The sequence below is a fragment of the Rhinolophus hipposideros genome (genome assembly GCF_964194185.1).
Source record: "Rhinolophus hipposideros genome assembly, chromosome: 23".
Classification (NCBI taxonomy): domain Eukaryota; kingdom Metazoa; phylum Chordata; class Mammalia; order Chiroptera; family Rhinolophidae; genus Rhinolophus; species Rhinolophus hipposideros.
The window spans coordinates 39,597,152-39,624,866 of NC_138069.1; the positions used below are offsets into that span (position 1 = coordinate 39,597,152).

General features: G+C 37.5%; 1 protein-coding gene across 1 annotated transcript in view; it reads left to right on the plus strand.

The window, feature by feature from the left end:
* CREBRF (CREB3 regulatory factor) overlaps positions 1 to 26,885 on the plus strand; it is a 44,009-nt gene extending 17,124 nt beyond the window's left edge. The window contains exons 2-9 of the mRNA XM_081035802.1: positions 133 to 334; positions 2,770 to 2,895; positions 4,325 to 5,423; positions 10,166 to 10,360; positions 11,774 to 11,963; positions 13,162 to 13,235; positions 19,662 to 19,784; positions 26,421 to 26,885. Coding sequence (XP_080891928.1) covers positions 326 to 334; positions 2,770 to 2,895; positions 4,325 to 5,423; positions 10,166 to 10,360; positions 11,774 to 11,963; positions 13,162 to 13,235; positions 19,662 to 19,784; positions 26,421 to 26,536 — 1,932 coding nt within the window. The 5' untranslated portion in view covers positions 133 to 325 and the 3' untranslated portion in view covers positions 26,537 to 26,885. The remainder of the gene's footprint in view (positions 1 to 132; positions 335 to 2,769; positions 2,896 to 4,324; positions 5,424 to 10,165; positions 10,361 to 11,773; positions 11,964 to 13,161; positions 13,236 to 19,661; positions 19,785 to 26,420) is intronic.
* The last annotated feature ends 830 nt before the right edge of the window (positions 26,886 to 27,715 follow it).

A 27,715-nucleotide genomic window follows, 5' to 3' on the forward strand; every position in this document is an offset into this window, starting at 1 on the left:
CCAATTACTTGATATTGTAATCACTTGATTTTTGTACTCCTTTAAAGTATTCTTTGTTAATGTTTGGTTTTTGAAAGGTCAGCTTGTTTTGAATGATTTTCAGTGAAGTTACTTTGTGTTTTTGTTCCACAGATTCACACAAAATTATTTAAAAAAAAAACAAAAGCAGTGATCCAAGCAGTTGAATTGAAGGCATTCTGGGGAAACCTGCCACTGATTGTGAAAATCATCTTTGGTCTTGAAATTAAAAGTAAAGCTGGAAAGGAATTTACAAACGAGAAAAAAAAGAAGTTTGGGATCGGACTCACAGGATCTGGGCTTGGAAATGCCTCAGGTAAATCATACGGAGTAGGTGCAAGGCGTTACATTTTCCCACCACAGAAAGTCAATACCATTGGTTCTGTAAGTTCCCTGATTTTTTTTTTATTAGTTTCAGGTGTACAAAACAATGTAATAGTTAGACATTCATACCCCTCACAAAGTGATAACTACCCCCCCGCCCCAATCTACTACCCCTCTGACATCTTGTATAGCTGTTACAATTCCTGTGGCTGTATGTATATTAAATTATATTTGACATTCCGTATTATTCAGCTTCAGCCTCAGGTGTACAGAGCAGTGGTCAGGCATCTACACCGTCTCTGAAGTGGTTTCCCTAATAAGACAAGTGCCCATCTGACACCCTACATAATCTTTACATTATTGATTACATTTGAAAAAATATATGCATCCCTATGTTTATTGCAGTTCTCTGATTCTTAACACAATTTGACATACTACCTTTTTAAGACATCTTACTTCAGATTTGAGCTAGTTTTGAATACATATCCTTCCTTCCACTGCTTCTGTTTCCTCCTCTGCTACAGTTTTTAAGTTTAATGAGCTTGATACAGGGAACACAGTAAATGAAAAGTTGGTTAAAAGTGGACAGATCTGCTGACTCTATAAGGGCTAAACCAACTCTCCTGACAATTAAACTGCCACACAAACCCTATTTCCATCTTCTCATTTTCTCCTTATTTCCCAGTAGTTCCTTTTCGTTCATGCTTGTTGAATTTAAAAGTAATTAAGAAGAAATGGTGAGGGACTTCAACCTCTGTCTTTCATACACGTACACATACACCCATACACACACATATCTATACCTCCCACGAAACATGTCTTAAGAATGATTGTATCTGTTTATACTGCTACTTTGAATCGATCAGTTCTGTTTTGAGGCAATCACTGAAACAATAAATGAAAGCCCTCTTAGTCCCCACTTTGCAAGAAGTTAGTCCCAAACTTCTGCCCTTCCTCCTCCAGTGGTTACCTCTTAGCCCTCATCTCTTTGTGGTCAGGGCTGGGGAACAATCTAGAAATAATGAGAGGACAGGGATTCTTAGGTGGTTTTATGTCAGGCTAGGCAGAACTATGTATGTTGTGAGCGCAGGAAATCATCAACTGGATGGAACTGTTTGGTGACTTGGAGGCAGGCAGCGGAGGCAAAGAAAGGGGAGTTGCTCACTGCTATTAAAAAGACAGGTGGCCTACCTCCACCCCACACTCCCTGCCAAGTGGCCTACACATACTCATTTAGCATTCTTTCCCGCTCAGGGTTTAATTTGCTATTTTAAAAAAATTGGGAAAAAAATTCAATTACAGTTGACATATAATACTACATTAGTTTCAGGTGTGCAACATAGTCATTAGACATTTATAATTTTCTGTCTACTGATACTTGAATGTAGGGCTATAAAACACCTATTTTGAGCTTGCAGCCTGGTAGGATTGGAGAAAATCAGAGAAAGAAAAGAATGAAATAGAATGAAAAAACAAACAAACACATGATATGAGAGTGTGTGTGATAGTCCGTGGTAGGTAGAAGGTATATGAATAGAAAAATACAAGTACATAGACTAATGCCATTTTTTAAAGTTTTGGCAGAAACTTGCAGAAGAACAAAAAGGCAAAGAAAGGATTTTTATTCTTTCCCATCTTCTTTTTTCGTGCAAGTTGGATTTCACAGGGAGGCCGTTCCCTGTTTGGGCCAGTTTAGTTAGGAGTGTGAGCCCCGCCTTCACTCTGGAGTGATTTGTAGAGATGTTGAAATGGAAAAGGGGGATGGAGGAAGTCTGGGTGCCAAGTCTGTTTTCCTTTCTTATTTATTATAGAATGAATTGTACCCTTGTCAGGGATCAGGATTAAGGCTCCTGAGCGCACGCCCAAGTTTCTGGTCTCACCCAGGGGATTTGTGCTATTTGGCTGATCCTATCTCCACCGCGTTCCTGGAGGCATTTGTTGGACTAGAGATGCTCAAATTGTCTTCCAGCTTGTTTTGGGAAATAAGACAATGGACTCACTTAGGAGTACAGAGCTAGACTGACCTGCTTCCTTTGTGAAACCCAAGAAATTCTCCACTTCAGAGAATTAGAAAAGAGAGTGTAGATAGAGATGGATTTGAAGAGTGTATATGTATCTCCAAATAAAAGTACACATTAGTGTGTATGCTGACTCTGGTGGTTAAATAAGCTTTAGTTTTTAGAAGTTAGGTGTTTGTTATTAACAGTTGGCACTCGATTTCTTTTTCTGTGTTTAAGCATCTTATTTTCCTAATACAAGCCCACACTTTAATGCTAGTTAAATCTCTTAAATGTACTAAACAATAGAAAAAAACACAGAGTTGTTTTCTGAAAATGATGTTAGTAGACATGGGGGTGGGACATACATGTAATCAATTGGTCTTGAAGTAGTCGTTAATGTTCTGAAATTCACACCACCCTGTTGTAGCCCAGTGTAAGCGGGATGGATCCGCCTTTTGGGGACGCCTTTCGAAGCCACACGTTTTCGGAACAGACGCTGATGAGCACAGATCTCTTAGCAAACAGTTCAGATCCAGATTTCATGTATGAACTGGTAAGTAACATTTTCCTGGATTCTGCTTCGATTTGGGGTTAAAGGGTTGTGGTAGAGTTTGTATTTATAAGTGACTAAAAGAAAAAAGGATGTGATTAGGACAGATTTGGTTCTTGTGACTATCAGTCTAATGATTTTAGAAGGATGTATGAACCCATTGAAAATAGTAAAAGGAAAGGTTATCTAAATATCTTTAAGTCTGGTTTTTTTATGATGAGGATGGGAAGCTGTCTTTTTTAATATGCCTAATGCTAAAGGACTTTTCAACTGAAAAATGTAGGCTGATAACATTGAGCAAGGCACGTGACACAGAATGTGAGACAAATACAGCAATTTTAAGCAATACCTAGATATACTTATCGTTTGTTCTGGAGGTAGATAGACACTTACAATTCCTAAGAGAAACATTTAAAAAATAATTGTAATTACGTACAACTTAAGCAACACAGAAGCATCTAAAAACTGGAAAACTAAGAACACAAGAAATTCGTTAATTTACTATCATTGAATTGTATACTTAACACAGGTGAATTTTATAGTATGTAAATTATACTTCAATAAAGCTGTTAATACACACACACACAAACACAAGCAAAAACAAAAACAAAACAAAAAACCCTAAAGTAATGCAACAATGAAAACAACAAAAACAAACTGGGAAACTGAAAACTTCCTTATTTTCTTCCTGGGCTTCCACCCTGCAAACCTTCTCTCCAAGGGTAACTACTACTGACAGAGTTTTTCTATGCGTATGTAATCATATGAATATTTTTAATAGGATGGCATATTTATAGGTACAGTATTCTATAACCTTTTTTAACCTAAAAATACATGGTAAGCAGCCTTTCATGTTAGTACATTAGAGCCTAACTGCATTCTTTTTAGTGGCTGCATAGTCTTACTCACATTTTAAAAATTACATCTCTATTCATGAGTATTTTATTCCCCATGGCCAAGAGTTGTTACAAGGTCTTACCAAAGGTCTTACCCTTCTGTGGCTGAGTTCCAACTCTCTCTATATATATTTAAGTTTTCTCAAGAAGACAGATTCTTCTGTGATGAAGGTAAAATCTTCATTATTTGCTTTGTAATTGAAGCTTGTTTCTAAGGAGATCTCCAAATCCTTCTAAGTCAAAGATCAGGAAATGTAAACTTTTCTTCAGGAAAAGTGTTTACAGTCAAGTACAAGAGCCCTTGCTATTTGGACCATACCTAAGCCCCTCGGGGGACATATTTTCCCTCTTTTGTTTCTTGTCCGAGGAAATGATGCCATATGGAATGGTAAAGTATCAAGTTGAGGAGCCTTTATCTTAAACTAAAACAGACCAGAGGTGGGGTACTAATTCATCAATTTGATATGTGGAAGTGGATGGAGGTGAATATTTCTTTCCTAAAATACAGTGTGTAATTTTTTTTAAACCTTTCTCAGGACAGAGAGATGAACTACCAACAGAATCCGAGAGACAACTTCCTTTCTTTGGAGGAGTGCAAAGACATTGAAAATCTGGAGTCTTTCACAGATGTCCTGGATAACGAGGGCGCTTTAACCTCAAACTGGGAACAGTGGGATACGTACTGTGAAGATTTAACGAAGTACACCAAACTAACCAGCTGTGACATCTGGGGAACAAAAGAAGTGGATTATTTGGGTCTCGATGACTTTTCTAGCCCTTACCAAGATGAAGAGGTCATAAGTAAAACTCCAACTTTGGCCCAGCTTAATAGCGAGGACTCCCAGTCTGTTTCTGATTCCCTTTATTACCCAGATTCACTTTTCAGTGTCAAACAAAGTCCCTTGCCCTCTTCATTCCCTGGTAAAAAGATCGCAAGCAGAGCAGCTGCCCCCGTTTGTTCTTCTAAGACTCTTCAGGCTGAGGTCCCTTTGTCAGACTGTGTCCAGAAAGCAAGTAAACCCACGTCAAGCACACAAATCCTGGTGAAGACCAACATGTATCACGCCGAGAAGGTGAACGTTCATGTTGAATGTAAGGACTATGTGAAAAAGGCAAAAGTAAAGATGAGCCCTGTGCAGCCGCCGCCGCCGCCGCAGAGCCGGCCGGCCTTGAGCCAGGCCCGCGCGGACGCAGCCCAGGAGAACACCTGCTCCTGCGGGGCGCTGGCGAAGAGGCCAGACAAGAAGGGCACGCAGCCTCTGCAGGGTCATGCCACTCCGGCTTTGCCTTTTAAAGAAACCCAGGAACTGTTACTCAGTCCCCTGCCCCAGGAGGGCCCTGCGTCAGCAGCGGCAGGGGAGACTAGCAGCCTGTCTGCCAGCACATCGGTCTCAGATTCATCCCAGAAAAAAGAAGAGCACAATTACTCCCTTTTTGTCTCCGACAACTTGGGGGAGCAGCCAAGCAAGTGCAATCCTGAGGAAGAGGAGGAGGAGGAGGAGGATGAGGACGAGGACCACGACGAGGGCTTTGGCAGCGAGCACGAACTGTCCGAAAACGAGGAGGAGGAGGAGGAAGAAGAGGACTATGAAGACGACAAGGATGACGACATCAGTGACACCTTCTCGGAACCAGGTATTGTAATGCTCGCAGGCTGCCCAGGCTGCCCTTTCTCCTGCTCTCGGGAAGTAGAAGGTTCTGCTGCGGATGTTTTCTTTGTCTTGGTTTGGGGATTAAAAGACTTAGTATGTTGGCTTGGATATGGAATTGCTTTTTCCTATTCAGACAGTTCTAAAACAGTCTCCCTTGCTCCTATAGTGGTTCATACGCTGATTCCTCGAGAGCTGCTTCTCAATTTATTTTATGTTAAGTGACCCGATTTGTCCCTCTCTTGAGCAGCTGTGCAAAGATGCCAAGAATTGATTGGCTTAAAAAACATTCCTGTTGGTGCACATGTCCCCCTGTTGCAGTGGAGGTAGGTGAGGAGCCCCGGCGTGAGCCCAGGGAGGATGGTTTGTGTTACTCACGCCCATAACCAACAAAGCCTGCGGAATGGATAATGTGACAGAGCCGTTGCTTTGTTTCTGCTGCGTCTGTCATTTGCACAGCATTTTTCCATTTAAGAAAAAGACATGCTATAATTGAATGAGCACGAAGGAGACTCTGCTGTCTTTATATACAGTGCTTACAAATAAAAGGGAGAAAGAACACGAAACCTGTGGGGAACTGGTTCATTTCAGCATTTACATGCTTGGGCTATTGCCACTGTTGGCTCGTGCAGTTGATTTATGAAACCGGTGTTGCCAAGTGGCACACAGTTTAAAATGCACAAAGAAGAGGAGACCTTCAAGTTTAAGCAAAAGGTATTTTTTTTCAGAAATAACATTGATACTGTAACATGTACATAGAACACTAATTTACAAAAAGAACACCTTATAAATTGTCACCGAGTCCCCTATTCCCTTTTGTTGTGATGATTGCTGGAGATTCCAGCAGTGTAAACATTGGTAGGTAGTTTTTGGAAAGGTTTTTAAGGCGTAGTAGCTGTTTTGTAGGCGCTGGAGCACTATTACTGCTGAAAGGCCCCTTCTACTGCCATCTTTCTGTTACACAAAGGCTTCGATTTAGGTATTTGGTAGAACCAGTTGTTTGACTTGGGTGGAGTTGCAAGTAAGGAAAAGGTACTTTATGTTTAATGTGGAGGAAAAGGATTTTTGCTTTTTCTTTGGTTTACTTTAGAACTCTGTATAGTCTACGTAGAACAATTGTCTTTTCTACTTAGCGGGCAATGTTTTCTCTCAACAAATTAATATAATCTGCCTTGAGATGTTTCAAGGAAAGTTGTCTCTGTAACTGGTGCTAGGTTACTTCGTTTCCTCCCATGGGCAGAGCAGAGTGCCATCTGTGAGTAGTCCTTAAGTCTAGCACGTCAGCCGATTGGTTGAGTCTGTGTATAGGCTTGGATAGGAGGGTAGCGGAAGGGTGAGACAGACAGGAGATGGATAATAACCAAGGCAGTTTATTAGTTGGTACTCACAGGAGTGTACAAATCAGGAGTAAGGGAATCCCACCATCACCAACCAGGCGAGGACTATACTGCCTCGCCCACTTCTGGTTGTAGTTCTGCTTTTCTTTGACTTGGAACTCCACTTTAAATTCATTCTTGATCTTTCGACTTGGTTTCAGCTGGATAAATGTGTTGAGAGATGAATAGGCCCATGAAGAGAGACCTCTTGACAGGCTGACCCTCATTTCCATTTTCTCAGCCTTTTGACTATGAGAGGAAGGGAACCAGTGGTACAGTTGGTGTCTTGTCATGCCACATTCTCTTGCTGGTGTTAAGCAACCAGCACTGCTGTAAAGCAGAGATGGATTAGCTGGTGCTCTGCTCCGCACGACCTCCCCCCGCCCTTTGGCACTGTGTAACAATGCTGAACGTTTGGATGGCATTTCATTTACTCACTTCAGTTGACTTGAAGTAAAAAACCTCTTTGGTTAGTATTACTTGGGCAATTCTCACAAACTTGAATGAATGACATTCTTTAAGCACAATTTTGTGGTTGTAATTTGGGCTCTATTCACATTTGCTAATGAAAATTTCCCTTTTTCTTTAAAGAAAGAGCTAAATAAGCAACTTCAGGAATGCGAAAGTGAATTGTTGGTGAGAAGAGCAGGAGGAAATTCTTTGAAGCAGAAAAGTGGGGATAGTTAGAGTTTCTTCAGAGTGCTAGTTGTAGAATGGGTTGATTGGTTTAATTCACAGCAGTTTACAAAGGCCCTTTTGTGATGACTGGGTCCCTTGATGCTGGTTCTTGGCAGTTCCCTAAAACAGTGCCTGAGCCTACAAAGCTCCGGGAAAGGTGTAAAATGGAGTTTCAGTCCTTATTCTGGACTGGCTCCCAAGTTTTACTAGAGCCTGTTCTGTGGACATGCTACAACTGCTTGGGGTCATGGATTACATGGTTGTAAGACTAAGAATTGGGCCCGCAGAATGAGTTTATTTTGTAATCCCTCCTAAACAGTTTCACAATTGACTTTATCAGCTTCATGGCAGTAGTCGTCACTAACCACAGACGTGTGTCTGGCATTCTAGGCAATAAAGAAGCCTTTTTGACTTCTTTGCATAATCATGTCCGGAAGGAATGAGTTAGATCAGTTTGGTGATCCATCAAACGTAGGGAAACGCCTCCTTGGGAAAGGCTGCAGTAAACAAGTCACTGATTTGTTAAAAACACACACTTTTTTTTATGAGTATCTCCTTCTGTGTCAGGCACTGTGTGTGTTAGGTATGGTAGGGATTGGCCATACAGAGGTGGACAGACTAGGCATGGTCCCTGTCTTCATGGAACTTAGAGCTGAATAGGTTTACTTGCTGTTAGGATTTCTGTCTTCTGATCTGCTGATGTGTGCTGTGACTTGGCAAGAGACAGATGCCGCGTGAGAGCTTGCTGAAACCTACCTGACCATAGACCTCACTTGGGGGTGAAGGCGTATCTTGTAGTATAGTGTTCCTCAAAACATACTTTGGGAAACAGTAGTTACCTTAAATGCTAGAACGAGGATCTAGGAAGGTAATTTTTCTGCATTCTACTAGATTGTGGTAGTCTCTGTGTTGAAAAGTAGATGACCTTAACTAACAAATCCATTGTGGGGGGTGTGTGTGTGTGTGTGTGTGTGTGTGTGTGTGTTAGGGTGAATTTATGGTGTATACTAGTAGAAAATATTAAAATATTAGGTCAGAGAAAATTGACCACCCTTAAATACTTTTTTTTTTGGAAAAAGCATTTTTGGAATATACATAAACAAATAAAACTGGTAACTAATTTGGGTGGGACAGAAGAAATAGAAATCTTCATGAGTCTTTGAATTTAACGTGGAATGTATGTGAAAAAAAATCCGTTTAGACCTTTAACTGGATAGGCACAGGGAAAGTGGGAAGCCCAGTAGGAGCTAGACTCCTTGAATCAGGGGACCTAAGCCAGTCCCAGGCTCTGCCAAATCACTTGTACCCTCCATGAGCATGTTTCTTTGTGTAAATTGGGTTAATAACCTCTTATACCAGGTTCTTATAAGTCTCAAATGAAGTCTGTGTAAGTGAAATATATGCATACAAGTTGCTAGCTGAGGGAGCCTGTCAAATATAGAGTTGTGTGGATGGGTTCACCCCTTTTAAGTGTACACTTCTGTGAGTTTTGACAAGTACATGCAGTCATGTAACCGCCACCCCACAAGCAAGATACGGAATAATTTAATCCCCCCCCATTTCCCTCATGTTCCTTTATAGTCAGCCTCTCCCTACACCCCCAACTCCTGGCAACCACTTTGTCCCTGTAGTTTTGCCTTTTCCATAAGGTAATATAAATGGAATCATATTCTTAATTCTGAATTTGAAGAAAACCTGGTAAAATCCTAATGTTTTTCCCAGACTCACAGATGTCATCATTTTCTTAGTGTCAGTTCCAGAGGAGTCATGTTTTTTAGGAGGGAAAGTGGTTATTTTTGCTTGGCCAGTACTGCCCAGTTTTTTCTGACTAGCTAGGTGTAGGGCTATGTACACCCTGGGCACGGCCCATCCGCACTACCTCATGTACCTAGCACTAAATACATGGAGTACACCTAAGATGGGCGTTCTCTGCGGGTGTTTGAGACACACAGGTCATCCTGTATTGGGTCTGACCAGTAGTTCTAGCAGCTCAGAATGAAGTATTTTCTGAAACTTCTCATTAGCAAGGAAAATAACTTCTTAAAAAGTGAAGTAAATGCAAATTCCTTTCAGTAAAATATTAGTTAGACTAAGCAAATGAGTTTTTAATTTGATAGTGAAAATTTAATTTGATGGTGAAAACTTTCATTTTTATACTTTTACAAAAGGGGTAGGGTGGGAGGTAGGACGAAAACCACTGCTGCCTCACAGATTCTGCTTAGTAGGATACCATTCCAGAAAGAGATACAGTCTTCTGTCTGGGGATGTTTCAGATGCATAAATATTAGAAAGGAGACATTTTAAAATCTCAGTATAGTGGCCAAGTACTTTTATCTAATGGTGCTTTTGACATTTCTATAGCTATATTTCATTATACAAACAAGTGTGTCATATACTAACTTACAAAAACCAAAGAGAAACCCCAGGAAGATAAATAGTGTGATTATCTATATTTTTTTTATCTCTGAATGTCTTATGAGATTTCTATATTAAAAGTTACATTATGGACCTGGTTTATTATCTTTGACATGACAATAATAAACCATGACGTGTTCAGATGAAAGGAAATGTATCAAGTGACAAATAGAAGGGTTTTTTGTTTGTTTGTCCTGATTGGTTTATTGACATTTATGGAACTTAAAAGTTGGGGGGGGGCGGCTCTCTTTCCTTTAAGGCTATGAAAATGATTCCGTGGAAGACTTGAAGGAGATGACATCAATATCCTCTCGGAAGAGAGGTAAGAGAAGGTACTTCTGGGAGTACAGTGAACAGCTCACACCATCGCAGCAAGAGAGGATGCTGAGGCCGTCTGAATGGAACCGAGACACCTTGCCAAGTAACATGTATCAGAAAAATGGCTTGCATCATGGTAAGAGGGGGTGGCAGTCAAATATTTTGTATCAGTTGAAATAGAGATACTAAACCATAATGCTTAATCATTGTTTGTAGGCGTTCAGCCCTTCCTAGGAAACTGGAGAGGGGAACAGTAGAGCTGCTTTGTTTGCTGTTCACTCACAAATAACTTTTACCAGTCTTGAGAGCCATCACCTAAACAGGGAGAAAGGCCTGTGTAATAACAATTTCATTTCTAGTCGCTTCTCATTCTACTTATTCTACCCAGGAAATGGTCAGGAGACTGCTGAATCCTGACCTGTCAACAGTTGCTATAAACCAGAAGGGTTGGGGAAAAAGAGATTGGGATCAAAACAGTGGTGGGGGAAAAAAGAGGAGGGGGAGGAAAAGAAAGGAAGAATAGTTTTAAGAAAAAGAGAGAGAAGCGTGGGAAAGTAGGAGTTGGGAGAAACTTGTATCTTAGGTAGGTTACATTTCAAAATGGGAACCCCGGCAGATGGAATTAAATAGAATTTCTTCTGTATAAATGTTATTTTTACATTAATCCAAAGTCTGTTCCATATTTTTACATCAATCCCAATGGCAGGGCACTAGTAAGTTTGGTGCTCAATATATAGTTTAGTAATCACTCACGCTACAGATTTAAGTTGCTAAGCATTTTTGACACTGGAATTGTCAGAAGTATATTTGTGACTCGTTTTCCCTTTCCACTAGCACCCAGGTCTGTACTCTACTGTCTCTCACTGAATAAAAACCTGGTTTTTGCCTTCAGATCAATTTTCTACTAGAAATGAAAAGACAGGTCCAATAAATAGGTCCAGGTAGCATGTGGAGAGTACTAGACAAGTTGTTTTGTGTGTTGTAGTTCTGAGGACAGAGCCTGCTGTGACAGGGTAGGACCCCTGGAGTCTTTTGCAATGTTATTTATCAAACTAACCGAAGAAGAGCTTTCAACAAAGGCAAGCCTTACTTGTTGGACTTTTGAGTCCAACACAAGAATAGACGTATACATGTGACAAATTTTCAATCATAGCATCAAAACATCTTGGTTTGGGTAAAATCTTCAAACTCTTTTTCTGACTGTCTGTTATACCCTAGCCCTGATTAGTGTGTGCAGGTGAACTTGCGCTCCAGCCCCAACGTTTGAGGTGCTTATTACTGACATGCACGTAACTAAAAATCTCATACTAGGGCTGGAAACCTTAAGGTGGAGAAAGACTTGGAAAAGGCTGGAGCTGCCACGTTACACTCATTTCTTAGAGTCACACGTGGGGAGGAGAGGAGATTAGCTCTTCCAGGTGGTTAACATTCTGAGACTTCTGAAAAAGCAAAGGAGGTAGGGGGAGAGAACTGTGATTTTAAAATATGGCTGTAGAATGTGTATCTTAAATAAAATGATCTAATTGAACTTACTTGAAACCATCTATAGGAAAATATGCAGTAAAGAAGTCACGGAGAACTGACGTCGAAGACCTGACTCCGAATCCTAAGAAACTATTGCAGATCGGCAGTGAGCTACGAAAACTGAACCAGGTGATCAGCGATCTGACTCCAGTCAGTGAGCTTCCCTTAACAGCGCGGCCAAGGTCACGGAAGGAAAAAAATAAACTGGCTTCCAGGTAAATGCTAATCAGGTTCACTCGTGTGAGTAATGTCTACAAGGGGAGCTTAGACGTTCCCTGAGCGCTTAGAGAAGCTCATCCGACCCTCAGCCATTTATTCAGAAAAATACTTTTATAAAGACTACAATGAGAGTCTTATAAGTTTTCCTTTGAAAGTAAAACAGTATTTATGCTTGATGGAAAAAGTTTTTAAAGGAGAGAGGTGAATGGACTCAAGTCCATCGTAGTATAACAATGAAAAATTTTACCATTTTAGCTTTGTTTTGTATTTGTTCTGTAGTAATTAAAATTCATCCCTTTTAATGTACACTTCTATGAGTTTTGACAAACATATCCAATCATATAACCACCACCACAATTAAGGTATTGAACGTTTTCATCATCTTAAAAAATTTCCTCATGCCTCTTTGTAAAGATAAACCCCTTCTCCTACCCGGAAGCCCTCACAAGCACTGACCTGGTATCTATCTGTCCCTGCAGATTTGCATTTTCTAGAATGTTATGTAGGTGGAATCCGACTATATGTAGCCTTTTGAGTCCAAGTTCTTTGAATGTGATGCATTTGCGATTTGTCCATGTGGTTGTGAGGAGTAATAGTTTGTTCCTTTTATTGCTGACTGATATTCCTCGGTAGGGGTATACTGCAGTGTATCCATTCACCAGTTGAAGGACTTTGGTTGTTTCTAGTTTTTGGCAGTTATGAAAGAAGCCACCATAAACACTCGCTTACAGGTGTTTATGTGAACCTAAGTTTTCATTTCTCTTTCTCATTTCTCTTGGGTAAATACCCAGGACTATATATTTAATTTTATAAGAAACTGCCAAAATAGCTATTTCCAAAGTAATAAAGTAAGATTTTTAAAAATTACTGTTTTCCACAGTAATTTACATCCCCACCTGCAACATATGAGGGTTTCACTTACTTCACATCTTCTACAATTGTTATTGTCAGGTTTTGTTTGTTTATTTCGGTGCACTGGTCAGAGCTTTATTTTTGAATATGTGCTTAAAATTTTTAAAAATCAGTTTGGATAAATGATTATATTGTGTTTTTTGGTAACCGAGTTACTTATTATAAACATCAGTAGGCAGTGGTTTTTGGTTGCTATTAGAAAATGTCTGACAGCAGCAAAGAGAAGTATATTCTGAATGTTCACTTAAAAAAAAGTGAACTAATTGCTCCTTCCTTTCACAGGGCTTGTCGGTTAAAGAAAAAAGCCCAGTATGAAGCTAATAAAGTGAAATTATGGGGCCTCAACACAGAATATGGTAAACCTAAACTTTTAAGAATTTGATTAACCTCCTGTTACTTTGCTGACCACTCTCTTTTTGGTTTTGTTGTGTGCTTTCCCTTTATTCTGTCCGATTTTAGGCCAGCCTCCTTTTCAAGTTCACGCATTCATTAAGCTCTGCTCTTCCTCATTCACGTGCTCCTCCCAGTGTGAGTGTCCGTCTGTAGCTCCCCAAGCCAGGTCTCGTCTTCCCTGAATAGCTCGTGCACTTTGAATACAGTCGTTTCTCACTTCCGTTTTACAGTGCTGGTGCTGAGTTAGCCAGATCTATTGACTCGTGTTTATTTTAACCTGTGAGTGGATAGTTTAGAGCTCTGGTTTACAAATTTTATTGCTCATTGGAATCATCTCCGTACATGTTAACATACAGATTCCTGGGCTTCTCCTCAGGTCCTCTGAATTGGAATCTATGCAAGTAGAACCAAGGGATTTATATTTTTAACACCACCCCAGTTACTCTTAACACAACCATCCTAGCGCATATGTGGGAACTGCTGGTTTAGATTAGTGCTTCCCAGTATTTCACATCATGGCACATGGAGAAAATGATCATCTCTAAGGCATCCTGGAATATCACAGAGTAGGCTACTCATAGGAAGAGGTGCTTCTGGGCTGAGCGGCCCATTCTCACACCTGGAACCCTTCACAGCATCCTGGAGGCTGCGAAAGCTCTGGTTTTGATCTGTAGTAAGAACCTCCCCTCCTTCCCCCTTGCTCCGTTACTGTCTCTTAAACTTGACATCATGTTCCTTTGCATGTTCCTTTGTCTGTAAAATTGTCCTCTTCACTGTGTAGTTCTTGGGCTAGTTGTATCTAAAAATGAAACAGTGGCAAAATAATCCATTATTATTTGTTTTTAGAGATTTTCTTACATCCAGCATGATGTCTGGCACATAGGTGCTCATAAACCTTGTGCAGTTTTTTCTCAATCCTTTATCTCGATTATCTTGTTTTCATTTGTGAGGGCAAAAAGAGGATTTCCAACTGTGAAGTGTACAACTTAGAAAATGAACTGATGGTTTTATTTATTAAAGGCCACTCAGGAACCCTAATCAAGGTAAATGAATTAGATAAAACAATAGTTGGTTTATTGGAATGGAAATATACCCATTTCTTATTATTCCTTCTTGCTGTTGAAACCCTTTGATCTTGAGCTCTGTGAGTATATTTATATAAAATGATTGCAATGCCATGGGCATTATTCATGTTTCTTTTAAAACCCGGCTGGCTCACACTGCAGGGAGATACGGTGAGCCACGGGGAGCCTTCGGGGTCTGTGTTTCTTTGGACACACGTTGGCATCTATGTCTGTGTTGTTCAGTTAATGTATTTATCCATAATTACGAGTGCGTACATCTGTGTGGCTATATATTTTTGCATTTTTATATACACACACGTTTTGTGTCTGATGTGAATATATTCTGGGGTGGGGAACAATTGGGGAGTTGGTAAGGGTCAGGAGTACGTGTGTTTCTGAATGTGTTCTATCTGAGATTGAGTTTTTATGGCTCCCTTAAAATTGTCTTGTTACCAAAGTTAACTTAAAGCCTCTGGTGTTTTCATGTAAACAAAGGCCTGTCTTTAAATAGTAGCAGTTTCTTACCAGTCAGCACGGAGGAAGGGGATCTTCTCATTCACTTATATATCTTCTGTCTTACTGTCTTTTCTTCTGCAATCTTGAGGAAAGAGCAAGAACAGCCTCAACTGTTGGTTCAGAAGCCATCTCAGAACCAGTGAGATGCTGTTTTATAGTTTGTCACATGGAATTTTGGAAATTATTCCCAGAGTTTCTGGTATATCTCTCAAGGGAATGGTACCCTGGATTGCTCTAAATACCTGAGAGTCACTCTGTCCTGCCTTGTGGAACACTTACTATCTGTTAACCTAGTGGTTTCTAGAATTCGTGAGTCACAGATCAGTGACATTTGAACAAGATTTTGGGACTTGGGAACTATAAGGTTGCCAACTTTATATTTTGCCAGGTGAGGACATTAAAAAGAATGTCATCTGCAGTTACTGTAATTTCATACAAGGAAGGCTATTTTAGCATTTAAAAATTGAGACAGGCATAATCTCAGCATAGCATAAAATTAGCTTTGTGAAAAATGTACTCTGTTGTCCTTTTTAATTTGTTACCAACTAGCACTGTTCCAAGGACTAGCTTCAGGGCCCCAGGGCTATACTGCTCATCCTCTCTATCCTACCAAACCTCCTCCTCCTACTGGTTCCTCATACCGAGGCTCACAAGAAGCGGTTCTGTTAATCAAATGTACATTTGTTGACTCAGAATGAGAAATAGAACTATTTATTAAGTGGACATATAACCATCACCCTGTCTGACGTATTTTGTCCCTGAACAAGTTAGATAGGAAAATTAAAATTGGAAGTTTCTTGGATAAACATGGAATCAGCGCAGGAGGGATCTGTGTGTAGATTTAATGTTTGGCCTCAGTTTCTGGGAACCAGATACCTCTCTTTTTCTAACAGAGGTTTGTGGTGGTAAGAGCCCTTTGCCTACCGTCCCCGCCCCCAGTGTACTGGATGGACACTACCCAGGTTTGAGAGGAACTGTTCTGCTCTGTTTTAATTTTGATTTTCATAGTGTTCTTTTTTTTTCTTCTGTTTCAAACGTGGCCTTATTTACTTTTCCCTGTTGAGGGTAGGGGAACCTCATTGTTCCTCATAAGTCCAGTCTGCCTATAAATGTCCTTACTTACATTTGAGTAAATGGTGTTCCCTCTTACAGAAGCAGCATACATTTCGTGTTTCATTTGATATAGGGAATCAGCTATGCTTTCCTTGTTTAGTGACACATTTTACATATAACATCCCTGCATGTAGTTTTAAACTGCCCACCCCTGGTATTTCTCACTTTCTTCTTCAACATCAGTCTAGATTGGTCTCTTCTCAGTATTACTAGATGAGGAATAACAAATCACTGATTTCAAAGGCGTCTCTGAGGACGTAGAAATTTTAGGCCGTAGGATCTCTATGTTGAAATTGAAAATCTGTTGTCCCCCTCCCAGCTTTTTTGAGGTATAATTGAAGTATAATAACTATACATATTTGAAGAGTGTAATTTGATTAGTTTGGACATATGTATATACATGTGAAACCAATCAACATAATGAACATTTTGATCACTCCCAAAAGTTTCCTAGGCCCCTTTGTAAGCTACCCCTCTATCTACTCCTATCCCCAGGCAGCCACAATCTATGCTCTGTCACTATAGATTAATTTGGGTTTTCTAAAATTCTATATTAATGGGCTCCTAGTATATGTTCTCTTTTTCTGCCTGGCTACTTTCACCTGGCATAATTATTTTAAAATTTCTCCATGTTGTTATGTGTATCAATAGTTAGGTCCTTTTCATTGCTGAGTAGTATTCCGTTGTATTGGATACACTATAATTTATTTATCTGTTCAGTTGATGGATACTGGGTTGTTTCTAGTTTTGGCTATAAATAGCTGCTGTGAATATTCCTATACAAGTGTTTGGGTGAACATATGTTTTAATTTCTCTTGGTTAAATACCTAGGAGTAGATTGGCTGGATCATGGTATAGATGGTATATATATTTAACTTTGTAAGAAAACCCCAAACTATTTCCCAAAGTGGCTGTTTCCATTGTACCTCTCAAAAACAGTGTAGGAGGGTTCTAGTTGATCCATACATACCCTTGCCAATGCTTAGTAGGGTCAGTTTTGTTAATTTCAACCAACTTAATGGGAGTGTGGCAGTATCTCATTATGGCCTGTTTGCATTTCTTTAATTAATGACATCAAACATCTTTCCTGTGCTTATTGGCTATTCATATATTTTGTGTGTGTGTGTGAAATGTCCGTTCAAATATTTTGCCATTTTAAACATTTATTTGTCTTCTAAAAGTTTGTTGTTCTAGATACAAGTTCTTTGATATATTTATTTAAAATATTTTAGTTTTTGGCTTATCTTTTTGTTTGCTCATTGACATCTTTCAAAGAACAAAAGTTTTAATGAATAAGCTCAATTTGTCAATTTTTCTTTTTGTGTTGCATATTTTTTGTGTTCTAAGAAATTTGGCCAACTCCAAAATTGCAAGTATTTTCTTAAATGTTTTCTCCTAGAATTTGTATAGTTTTAGGTTATATATTTAGGTTTATGATAAATTTTAGGCTAAATGTTATGTATGGTGTGGAGTAAGAGTTGATGTTCATTTTTTTCCGTATGACAATCCAGTTGATAAGTGCCATTCATTGAAAAGAGCTTCCTTTCCCTATTGATTGCTTTTGTACCATTGTTAAATCAATTGATCATGTATGTATGGGTCTACTCCTGGACTCTGCATTCTGTTCCATTGATCTATTTGTCTACCTAAATACAAACTATCTTGATTACTGTATTTTATAGTAAATCTTAAAGTAAGGTAGTATTAATCCTTGTTAGTCCTCTAATTGTGTTCTTTTCTTTCAGAGTTGTTTTGGCTATGCTAGGTCCGTGTATGACCATATAAATTTTAGAATCAGTTTTATCACTTCTTACAAAAGAGCTTACTGAAATTTGATTGGGATTGATTTGAATCTGTAGATCGATTTGGAGAGAATTACCATCTTAACAAAATGGAGTCTTCCAATCTACGAACTCGGTATCTTTTCGTCTAGTTAAGTCTTCTTTAATTTCTCTCTACCTTGGTTATATAGTTTTCAGTGTAGAGTGCTTGAATGTCTTTTGCAAGATTGATTCCTGAGCATTTTTATTTTTTGCTACTGCTGTAAATGGAATCATTTTTGAAATTTTATTTTCAAACTCTTTGCTGCTTATAAATGCATAGAAAATGGATTTTATGTATTACTCCCTTATCTTGTTATCTTGCAAAATTTATTAGTTCCAGTAGTAGGTATGTAGAAGCCTTGGGATTTTCTATTTAAGCAATCATCATTTAAAATAGGGATGGATTTATTTCTTCCATTCTGATCTTTATACCTTTTATTTCTTTTTCTTGCCTTATTGCAATGTCTCAGATATTAATAGAAGTGGTGATTGCCTTGTTTGCAATCTCAGGGGGAAAACCTTTCACCTTTGTGTATGATGTTGGCTGTAGGCTGTTTTGTGGATGAGATGACCTCTATCATTTTGAGTAAGTTCTCTTCTTTTCCTAGTTTTATTTATCATGAATGGGTGTTGAGTATTGTCATATACATAGTTTGGGCGGGGGTAAAGGGGCGCTTGCATTTATTGGGACAATCATCTTGTTCTCTTTCTTTTTTCTGGTAATATATCACATACTCACCTGTTAATATGGTGAATACATTAACTGATTTTTGACTATTAAGTGAACCTTGCATTCTTAGAATAAATTCCACATGGTTATGGTGTATTTTCCTTTTTATATTAGAGTCTATTGCAAATATTTTATAAGATTCTGTTCAAATATGTCTGTTTTTAATATTTTAAGTATTTTTGTGTCTATACTGAAGAGGGATATTTGTCTGTAATTTTCTTTTCTTGTAATGTCTTTGTCAGGTTTTGATATTTGGGCTATACTGGCCTTATAGAATGAATTGGGCCATGATCTTTCTTCCTCTTAAAAATGGGTTAGAGTTGACTTATTACTTCCTTGTATATTTGACAGAATTTGCCATTAAAAACCTCTGGGTTTTCTTTTGGGAATATTTTTTTATAAATTCAATTCCTTTACTAGAAATAGGCTATTTGGATTTTCCATATCTTGTGTCAATTTTAAGTTGCATTTTCAGGAAATTTGCCCATTACATCCAGGTTACTAAATTTCTTGGCATTTTCTTATTATCCTTTTAATGGTTCTGGATTCTGAAGTGATAACCTCTTTTTCATTCCAGATACAGGTGATTGATCAGTCTAGCTGGGATGGGGGCCATAGGGGAGTATCAGTTTTGTTGATCTTTTGAAAGAACCAGCTTTTAGTTTTGTTAACTTTCTCTTATGTATTTGTGTTCTGTTTCATTGATTTCTGCTGTTATCTTTATTATTTCCCTCCTTCTATTTACTTATGGTTAATTTTCCTCTTTCTCTTTAAGCTTCTTAAGGTGGGGAAATTTGTTTTTAAAGCTTTTGTCTTTGAAGGACTTTGTTTGATTTATGTAATAAACATTTACTAAGATCTTATAATTCGATATACCGGACACTGTCATCGGTCTTAAAGCTATGAGGACAAGTAAGGCAAGTTGCTTATAGGATAGTGGACATTGACACACATCTACAGTGTGTTATCAAAAGTGGTACATCATTTGATATTAGTCTCTTTAAATAAGAAAGCTTATAACCACCACTGCTTACTGTTTTCTTACACATTCTCCATTTTTAATTTACTATTTGTTATTACATAATTAAAAGCAAATTCTTCTATGTTGGTGACACGTTCCAAGTGCCTTGTTCTGTCTTACAGATAATTTATTGTTTGTAATCAACTCCATCAAGCAAGAGATTGTAAACCGGGTACAGAGTCCAAGAGAGGAGAGAGGACCCAACATGGGGCAGAAGCTTGAAATCCTCATTAAAGATACTCTTGGTAAGAAGAATCTTGGATAAATTAATAACAAATAATAATATGTAGTATAAGATATATAATTCAAGGGGACAAGGGAAAACTGCCAAGTGCTCTCATTGTAGTTATTCTCCTTTACAAGTAGTTTTTTTGTCTTTTGAGATTCAGCATTCATAAACATCTCGTATACTGCTGGTTACCACAGTGTTTTATTTAGCCCTCGTCTCTGAACAATTTTAACCCTTAGGGAAGATAAACTTCTAGCAACTTTAACTTTCTCGGGGGAAGATAAAGATCCCTCAGCTGTCAGGCCTACAGTTTATACTTTAGTGGAGGTACTTACCCATTTGCTTGACGCTAACGCATTTCACTGGATTCTAACAAACTGGCTGTCTGGTTTTCCATCCCAGTATAGATTATACAAGGTGGGGAAGAACAGAGAAGTAGGGTGGGCATCCCGAAGTCAGGCGGAGCAATACCTGACAGGGAGGCTAGAGAGCTAATATAGGCAGAGACCTGAGAAGGCTAGAGGCCAGGAGCTTAGGTGCCAGGGGAGCAAATCACTTACAGATGGGGAGCATCTCAAAGGCATCGCAGCAGGATGCAGTCCATGAAAACCCTGAAGCATCATGAAATGGCGTCAGCCGGTTATGTATTCTTTGTTTGACAATATTTGTTCCGAGACTATCTGTTGTAACTGGTTCTTACATAGTCATTGTGTTGAGTTGTAAACTTTAGTTACCTGAGAATTTTCTTCTAGTTCGTTTTTCCCCAGGATGCTGATCATGTATTAAATCAGGTCACTTAAAAGAATGAGAGCTCACTTTTTAATCCTTAATTAGTTATTTACCTGAATTTTAGAAGAACAAACATAATTTGCTTTATTTTTTAAAATTGTAAATATCTTGGAATTTTTTTACATTTCTGCTAAGACAATTTTTTTTGACTTCCAGTTATTATAAATCCACTCCTTCCACAATTTTTTTCAGTGCCTACTATGTACCTGGTATTGGGGGATATAGGGGTGTATAACAGAGACTTGATTGCTACTCTTATGAAGCTTTTAGTTTAAAAATGGAAGAGAAAGCATAAACAGAAAAACAAATAATAGCAAATTGTGGTAAATGCTATGAAGAAATCGGATGCTTAGATGGAGGGAGTGAGCAAGAGTAGTTTATTTCTAGACAGAAATACTTCTCATAGCTATCAAAACGATTGCATTTTCTTTCATTGAAAATACATACATATCAAATACCTCCATGCACTTAGTACGTTTCTTTGAAATTGTTAGTTTCTCTTGGTAGCATTGTGTTCATACTGAATGTAAAGTGCAATGTAGAATCATTAGTAGTACAATTAGCAATGCATATAGATTTTGACCCACCGGTTTCATGAAATTTGACAGCTTTAATGTTTGAAGGTCAAAGAAGAAGATACAAGGAATCCTGGGGGGGAAAGGGATTTCTTAGGAAAGGATACCAGCTAACATTTTTTGAATACTTACTATGATCTAGGACCTGTCTGTTAAGGTTGTTTAATCATTTACTTCCACAATTCTATGAAGAAGGTATTATTATCCTGCTTTTACAAATCAAGGATTGGAAGTCAGTCATATAACCAATAAGTGGGAGAACTAGCAGTAGAAGTAAGTTCTCCTAGTTGCATTGCTTACACTGTACCCACATGTCATCAGTTGGCCCTGTCATCTAACACTCATCTCTATTATAGTTTCTGAACCATGTAGTTCTCAGGTGGCCCTCTAATTGCCTTATCCAGTAGGCTTAGCTGCGGATTTCTTTTTCTTGATATTCTGTATAACATTTGATACTTTTGCATATTTTTATCTTTAGTCTTGAAAAATTTTCTTAAGATATTTTAGGTTCTGCATGCCTTTTTTTCTGTCTTTTTTATCAAAAACAAAAAACCAAAAAAAACCCCAAAAAAACCAAACACTAGTGGTTTCTCTGTGACTCTAGCAATACCTTACTGGTCATATCTAGAAATTAAGATTATGTTTTCAGAAAACAAAAGCTCTTGTAGCGTTTAAAGTCATTTAGAATGTTTGGAATCAGTTCTAGATTCAAATCCTGGCCCTGCCACTTACTATTTGAGAACCCTAAGGAAGTGACTTCACTTCCCTCAACCTAATTTTGTCCATCTTTAAAATGTGGATAGTTGTGCGGATTGAATGGGAAGAGTGCATATAAATAAAGCACTTGACACACTGCTGAACACATAAATTCTCAATACTCAGTGAGGATTAGTTCATGTTTCCATATTACATCTTAAACATTCATTTGGATTTTTTTCAAAAATTTTATTTCCACATTGTTCCTGAAATACATCATTCACATTTTAGCAAATTGAAGATGTTTTTCATGACTAAACCAATTAAAATCAGTACAATGCCTAAATTGCACACTCACAACATAGCTTAACCTGGGATTATTTGTAATATAACTTGCTAAGAAAATAGGTATATTTTCTTATTTGAGTATTCCAAAAAGTATGGCATTTCAGTGATTATTGCTTATTAATAGTTAATAATTCCTTTTGCTAAGCTTTGAAAAATTATTTGTAAATAGTGACTGGGTATATTGATAGAACAGTGAAATGAATATGCAGTTATTTGTGGAATTACTTTATTCAAGAGTAGAGTCATAAATTCATATAAAAATAAAGTATATAAGAAATAAAAACTAAGAATAATATATTTGTATGAAAAATTAACACAATGAAAGTTCAAAAGTTTATCATGAACAAAACTATACTTACATTGGAAAAAATCTTAGGTGAAGAGTAGATCCCAAATATTAATATTTTCTTAAGCAACCCCTTCTTACCTTTATGTAGATTAATTCAAATATTAAGCAAATATTAAGCAAAACGGAATAGTAATGGTGAGTTTGCTTGATTTTTTGTTCAGATGGATTGGTGCTATTTTAATATGTAGTCTTTTCAGGGCATTTCTGTCTTTTCTTTCTTGTTCTTTGAAATCATTCTCAGTCTACCTTTGTTAGGTAGAGGGAGGAATTTAGTATTATAAGAAAAAAATATTTTTACCTTCTTACCTTTTAATTTAAAGGCCTTGTTTGTAGCTAAGTGTGTGTATTCCCTTTATATCTAAAAGTCATCCTTGACTCATATTTTCTTTCTTTGAGTATTTTAAATGTAGTTCTGTCTTTTTCTCTGGTGTTAAATGTTGCTATTGAAAAGTTAATAATTGCTTTTTTTTCCCTCCTTATAAGTCATTTGCTATTTTTGCCTGGGTGTCGACAGAATTTTTTTCTTTTTCTTTAAATTTCAGTAATTTTACTAGACTGTGTCTTGGAGTTAGTCATTTTAGGTTGATATTCTCTTCTCATATGTCACTGTGCTCTTTCAGTATGTAGCTTCCAATCTGGTTAGTACTTGGTCTATTCCCTTGCTTTGGTTTTCTTCTTTAGGGACTCATTATTTGTGGGCTGGATTTTCTTTGCCCATCTTCAGTATTCTCTGAAGTATATTAAATTTTTCTCAAATCTTTTTTATCTTTTAATTGCTTTTTCATGTTAAAATCCTTTCTCCCTTTCACCTGTTTCTCTTAAAAGCATTGTGTTTTATGTTTATTTGCTGCTCTTGTGTTCCTTTTAGTTTTGCCTTAATTTCAAGAATTTTTTTTTTTCCAATTTTTTTCTGAGTTCTGTTACCTTATTTCTGAAATTTTCTATTTCTGATTATGTTCTTTCATATCTTATAGCATTTCCTTTAATGTCTTTTAGTTAATTTAGAAATAATAGTGGATATAGTTTTCATCCATTTTGTGGTCATTCATCTCTTTTAGACACACTTTTGGTGTTTGTAGGAATCTTCTTATTTTCTTTGGCTTACAGTGATTTTTTTTTTTTGGATTTTCACCTTGATACTTTTCTGTTGATCATGTGTATGTGAAATTAGTTTTTTTGAATTTTCAAAAGAAAGTTTGGTTTGGGATAGCTTTTCTAACTTCAAACTTCACAGAATCTTGTTTTCACTTAATGTAAACAAAAAATGTTTATTGTATTTGTCCTGAGATGGTCATTCACATCCAGCCAAAGGAGAGGACACAGGAAAGGAGCAGGAAAAGAAAATTTATCCTAGAGAGACAAAGTCACTGCATGCCACCGTGGGACCACCTGGAGGGAGTGCTAAGGGAGCAGCAGGCAGCGGACCGTGCGGGTGGGGAGGAGACAGAGAGAGAAACGCATGAACCAGGGCAGGTGCTTTAATGGGGGTCAAGATGGAGTGCCAACGCAGAGGATGTGAAGGGGTTTCTTTGGTGCATTGGAATGTCAGTAGGCCACAGTCAGGTGAGGGCAAGAAGAGGGACTTGTGACATGGCCAGCCTTATCACACTGGTGCACATGGCAGCTTGCTTTTGGAGATTTCTTGTTCTGCACCCCTCCCCCATTTTATCGGGACATCTTTTTCTTTCCTATTTATTGTTCTGTCTTGCTCAGTTTTGGTTCTTACCAATTCTGACTCCTGACCTGCAAGGGAGTCCTGGCTGGTCATTTTTCTGAGTTCACAGAGGCTAGGTTGCTCCAGTCCCTTCACCTCTTACCGTGGGCAACTTGCACTCTGTACTCACTGTTCGATTGGACAAAACCTCGCACAGCTTCAGGTGTTCTCCTTGGCCTCCTGTACCTTCAGTGAGGAACCTATTGGCTATTTTAGACTTCTTTTGTTCTCGGGTCCATTACTTCCTTTTGACTCATCCACACAACCTTGTTAATACTATGTAGGTCTTCTAGCTTTTTGTAGTTTGTTCCTACCCTTTTGAATTTTGGGTTCATGGAGATACTTTGTCACTTGTTCAAGTTTTCAATGGGTTTATGGTTTTGCTATTTAATTGCTCTGTTTTATGTGAGGAATTGAGGAGATAAAAATCTATGCTGCAATATAACCGTCTTCCCAGAATTCCCCCGGAGCAGTTTAAAATACGTTGGAGTTTCTTTTTCTGAAAGGTTTGGTAGAATACTCTTTGAAACTTCAATCTGGCACAGTGTATTTTTTGTGACTAACTCTGAAAACTTCTTCTGTGTGCCCTATGATAATTTGTCAGATTACAATATCTTCTGAACTCAGTTTTGATAATTTAAAAATTCCTAGAAAACTATCCACTTTCCTCCAGGCCATAAAATTTATTAAAATTGTCTTTGTTTTTTAATTTCCTCTGTATCAGTGGCTAGTGCTCCATTTTCATTTCTTATTTAATATCTCTTGTGTTCTTTATTTCTTGAGTCAGTTATAGTATATCTAATTCCCCCCCAAAGAACCAGCTCTTGAATTTATCAGTTCTTCTAATTTCTTCAGTTAAATGCTTAATTCATTTCTTTTTTTCCCCTTTTTTGTTCATTAATACAATTAAAAGCTTTTAAAATGTCTTCCAAGTGCTACTTTAGCTGTATTTCATAAATTCTGATGTCATATTTTAATTGTTTTTTGAATACTTTGAAATTTTAGGTTTGATTTAGTCTTTGATCTAGGAATTGTTTGAGAGAGGTTTAAAATTTTCCAAAAAGTAGGCATTATTTTCTAGTTTTATCATTCTATTTTTTATGATTTATTGAGATTTATTTTTTTTTAGCTACCTGATACATGATTACAATTTTAAATGTTTTGTGGGCATTTGAAAAGAAGGTATATTTTCTGTTCTATATTAAAACTCTAATAAATGTCAGTTAGATATTCTTAATTAGGTCTTGTCTTCTTTTCCTTTTTATTTTTGTGGGGGGTGCCCATTTACTCTCTGTAGAACTGAGAAAGACCTCCTCTTGTGTTTCAGTTTCTGCCAATATTTTCTCTGTTTTTGCTTTTGAATGCTGGGATGTTTGAATAGCATTCATTACTGCTCAATCTTTATAATAGATTATAGTCTTTATCATCATGAGGCATGTTTCTTTTGTCTTGTTTACAGCCTTTTCCTTGAATTCAATCTTGTCTGATACTACAATCATGCATGCAGCTTTCTTATTATGTATGTTTGCTTCGTATCCCTTTGCCTACCCTTTTATTTTCAATCTTTCTGAATCAGTTTATATTAGATACATCTCTTTTAAAAAAACATTTTGATTTAATTAATTTTTTATTTACATACCATAAAATTCACTCTTAGATTTTTATATATAATACATAGTTGGGTTTTCTTTGTTAGTCAGTCTGGGAGTTTGTCTTTAACAGGTGAGTTTAGCTCATATTTATTCTTGATACACGTTTGGTTTTAGTTCTGTCATCAAAAGATCTGTTATGACCTATTCATATGTCTTTCTTTTTCCTTTTTATGTCATTCACTGTCTGATCATTATTATAGTTTCATTTTTGTATGTATCCTCTAATAATTTGCAAGCTCTGCATTTTTTTTCGGGCTGTTATTACTTGTCACCTACCCCACTTAAAATGTTGCTTAACTGTTCTTCATGGTTATTTTTGGTTTGACTCTTCTAATCTTAAAATCGTAGGCTCTAATCTAGAGGGTAGAATTATTTTCTGGACTGCAGTAGCAATGAGCAGAGTGCTTCTCTGAGGTCAGTGTCACTCTGGGGGCCACCCTGACCTTCCGATTTTCCTGCTCCGTCCTCACCTTCCATTCGGGCCCTCTCCATTTCTGTATCTAAGTGTGCCTTTTATTCCTTTCCTCAGGTCTCCCAGTTGCTGGGCAAACCTCAGAATTTGTTAACCAAGTGTTAGAGAAGACCGCAGAAGGCAATCCCACCGGAGGCCTTGTAGGACTAAGGATACCATCATCAAAAGTGTAATCAGCCTCATTGGGCCACTGGTCAGAAGTTTCTGAGTTTGTCATGTTCTTCATTGTAAATTTTCATTCTGTTTTGCATGTCAGTTTAGCATTATGTAAACATTTACAATTAGGTTACATTGTTTTAAGAACTAAGTAGCATTAAGTGAAGCATGACCCAAAGTATTTGATTATTGCATTTTCAGAGCATAAACCATGGTTACAACTGCTACTGGCATCAGAATTGAAACGCGTTCTTTTAAGTAAATGTTTAGATACAGAGTGCAAAAATCTGTTACAGCAAAACATGTTGGAGGAGTGACGATATTAGTAAATGCCAAATATTGTGGCAGGTTTATGCTCTGAACCACACAAAAAAAATTGAGGAAGCATTTTTTTTTAAACAGTCAGTTTAGATTGTTTTTAGAATTATTGCTTTTTGTTCTCATTTTCCACAACCATTAATCTCACTTGTACATGGCACAACCCAGCACTCACGCCCGTGTGCCATATTAGATGTTCATTTTCTGAGCTCAATATGGTATATATAAATATATATATAAATATATATATAATGTCTGTGCAAGTAAGAAAAAAAGCATATTCTTTGTGCCTTGTATTTTGGGGAAACTATAAAACTGGTAATATTTTGTATGATGAAAACCCTAATAAGGATAAACAAGATATATAGATGGAAAAATTATGGGGTTTAAATGTTTTTTTGTTCCAACTCTTTTTCAAATTTTTGAATGTATATAGGACTATGTTGAAATGTAGATATATGCCACAGAGTCTGTGTATTGTATAAAAAACAAAACAAAAAACAAACAAAAAAAGATGGCTCTAGAAAACTCATATTTCGGTACTTGACCGGAAAAAGACAAATACTTGCACATTATTGCGATTGTTTTATTTTTTGTACCAAAGACAAATGCAACTGATATATGGCAAACTGCCAGTCTAAGTAAAGTTTTGCACAGCTTACATGATACTGTATGAATGTATGAATAAAAGGAGAAAAAAAAAGAAAAGGTCAGGGTTAGGGATCTTACTGAACTGTGAATTTTATTTCTGTTTGGGTCCAATTATCTACAGAAGGAGCATCCACACATACAAATATTATTTTGCTGTTCCTCTAGTTCGCTTCCATAGTAGATAAGTTGGTGGCCATTTAGGTGTCTGTAAATCTTTTTATTTCTGC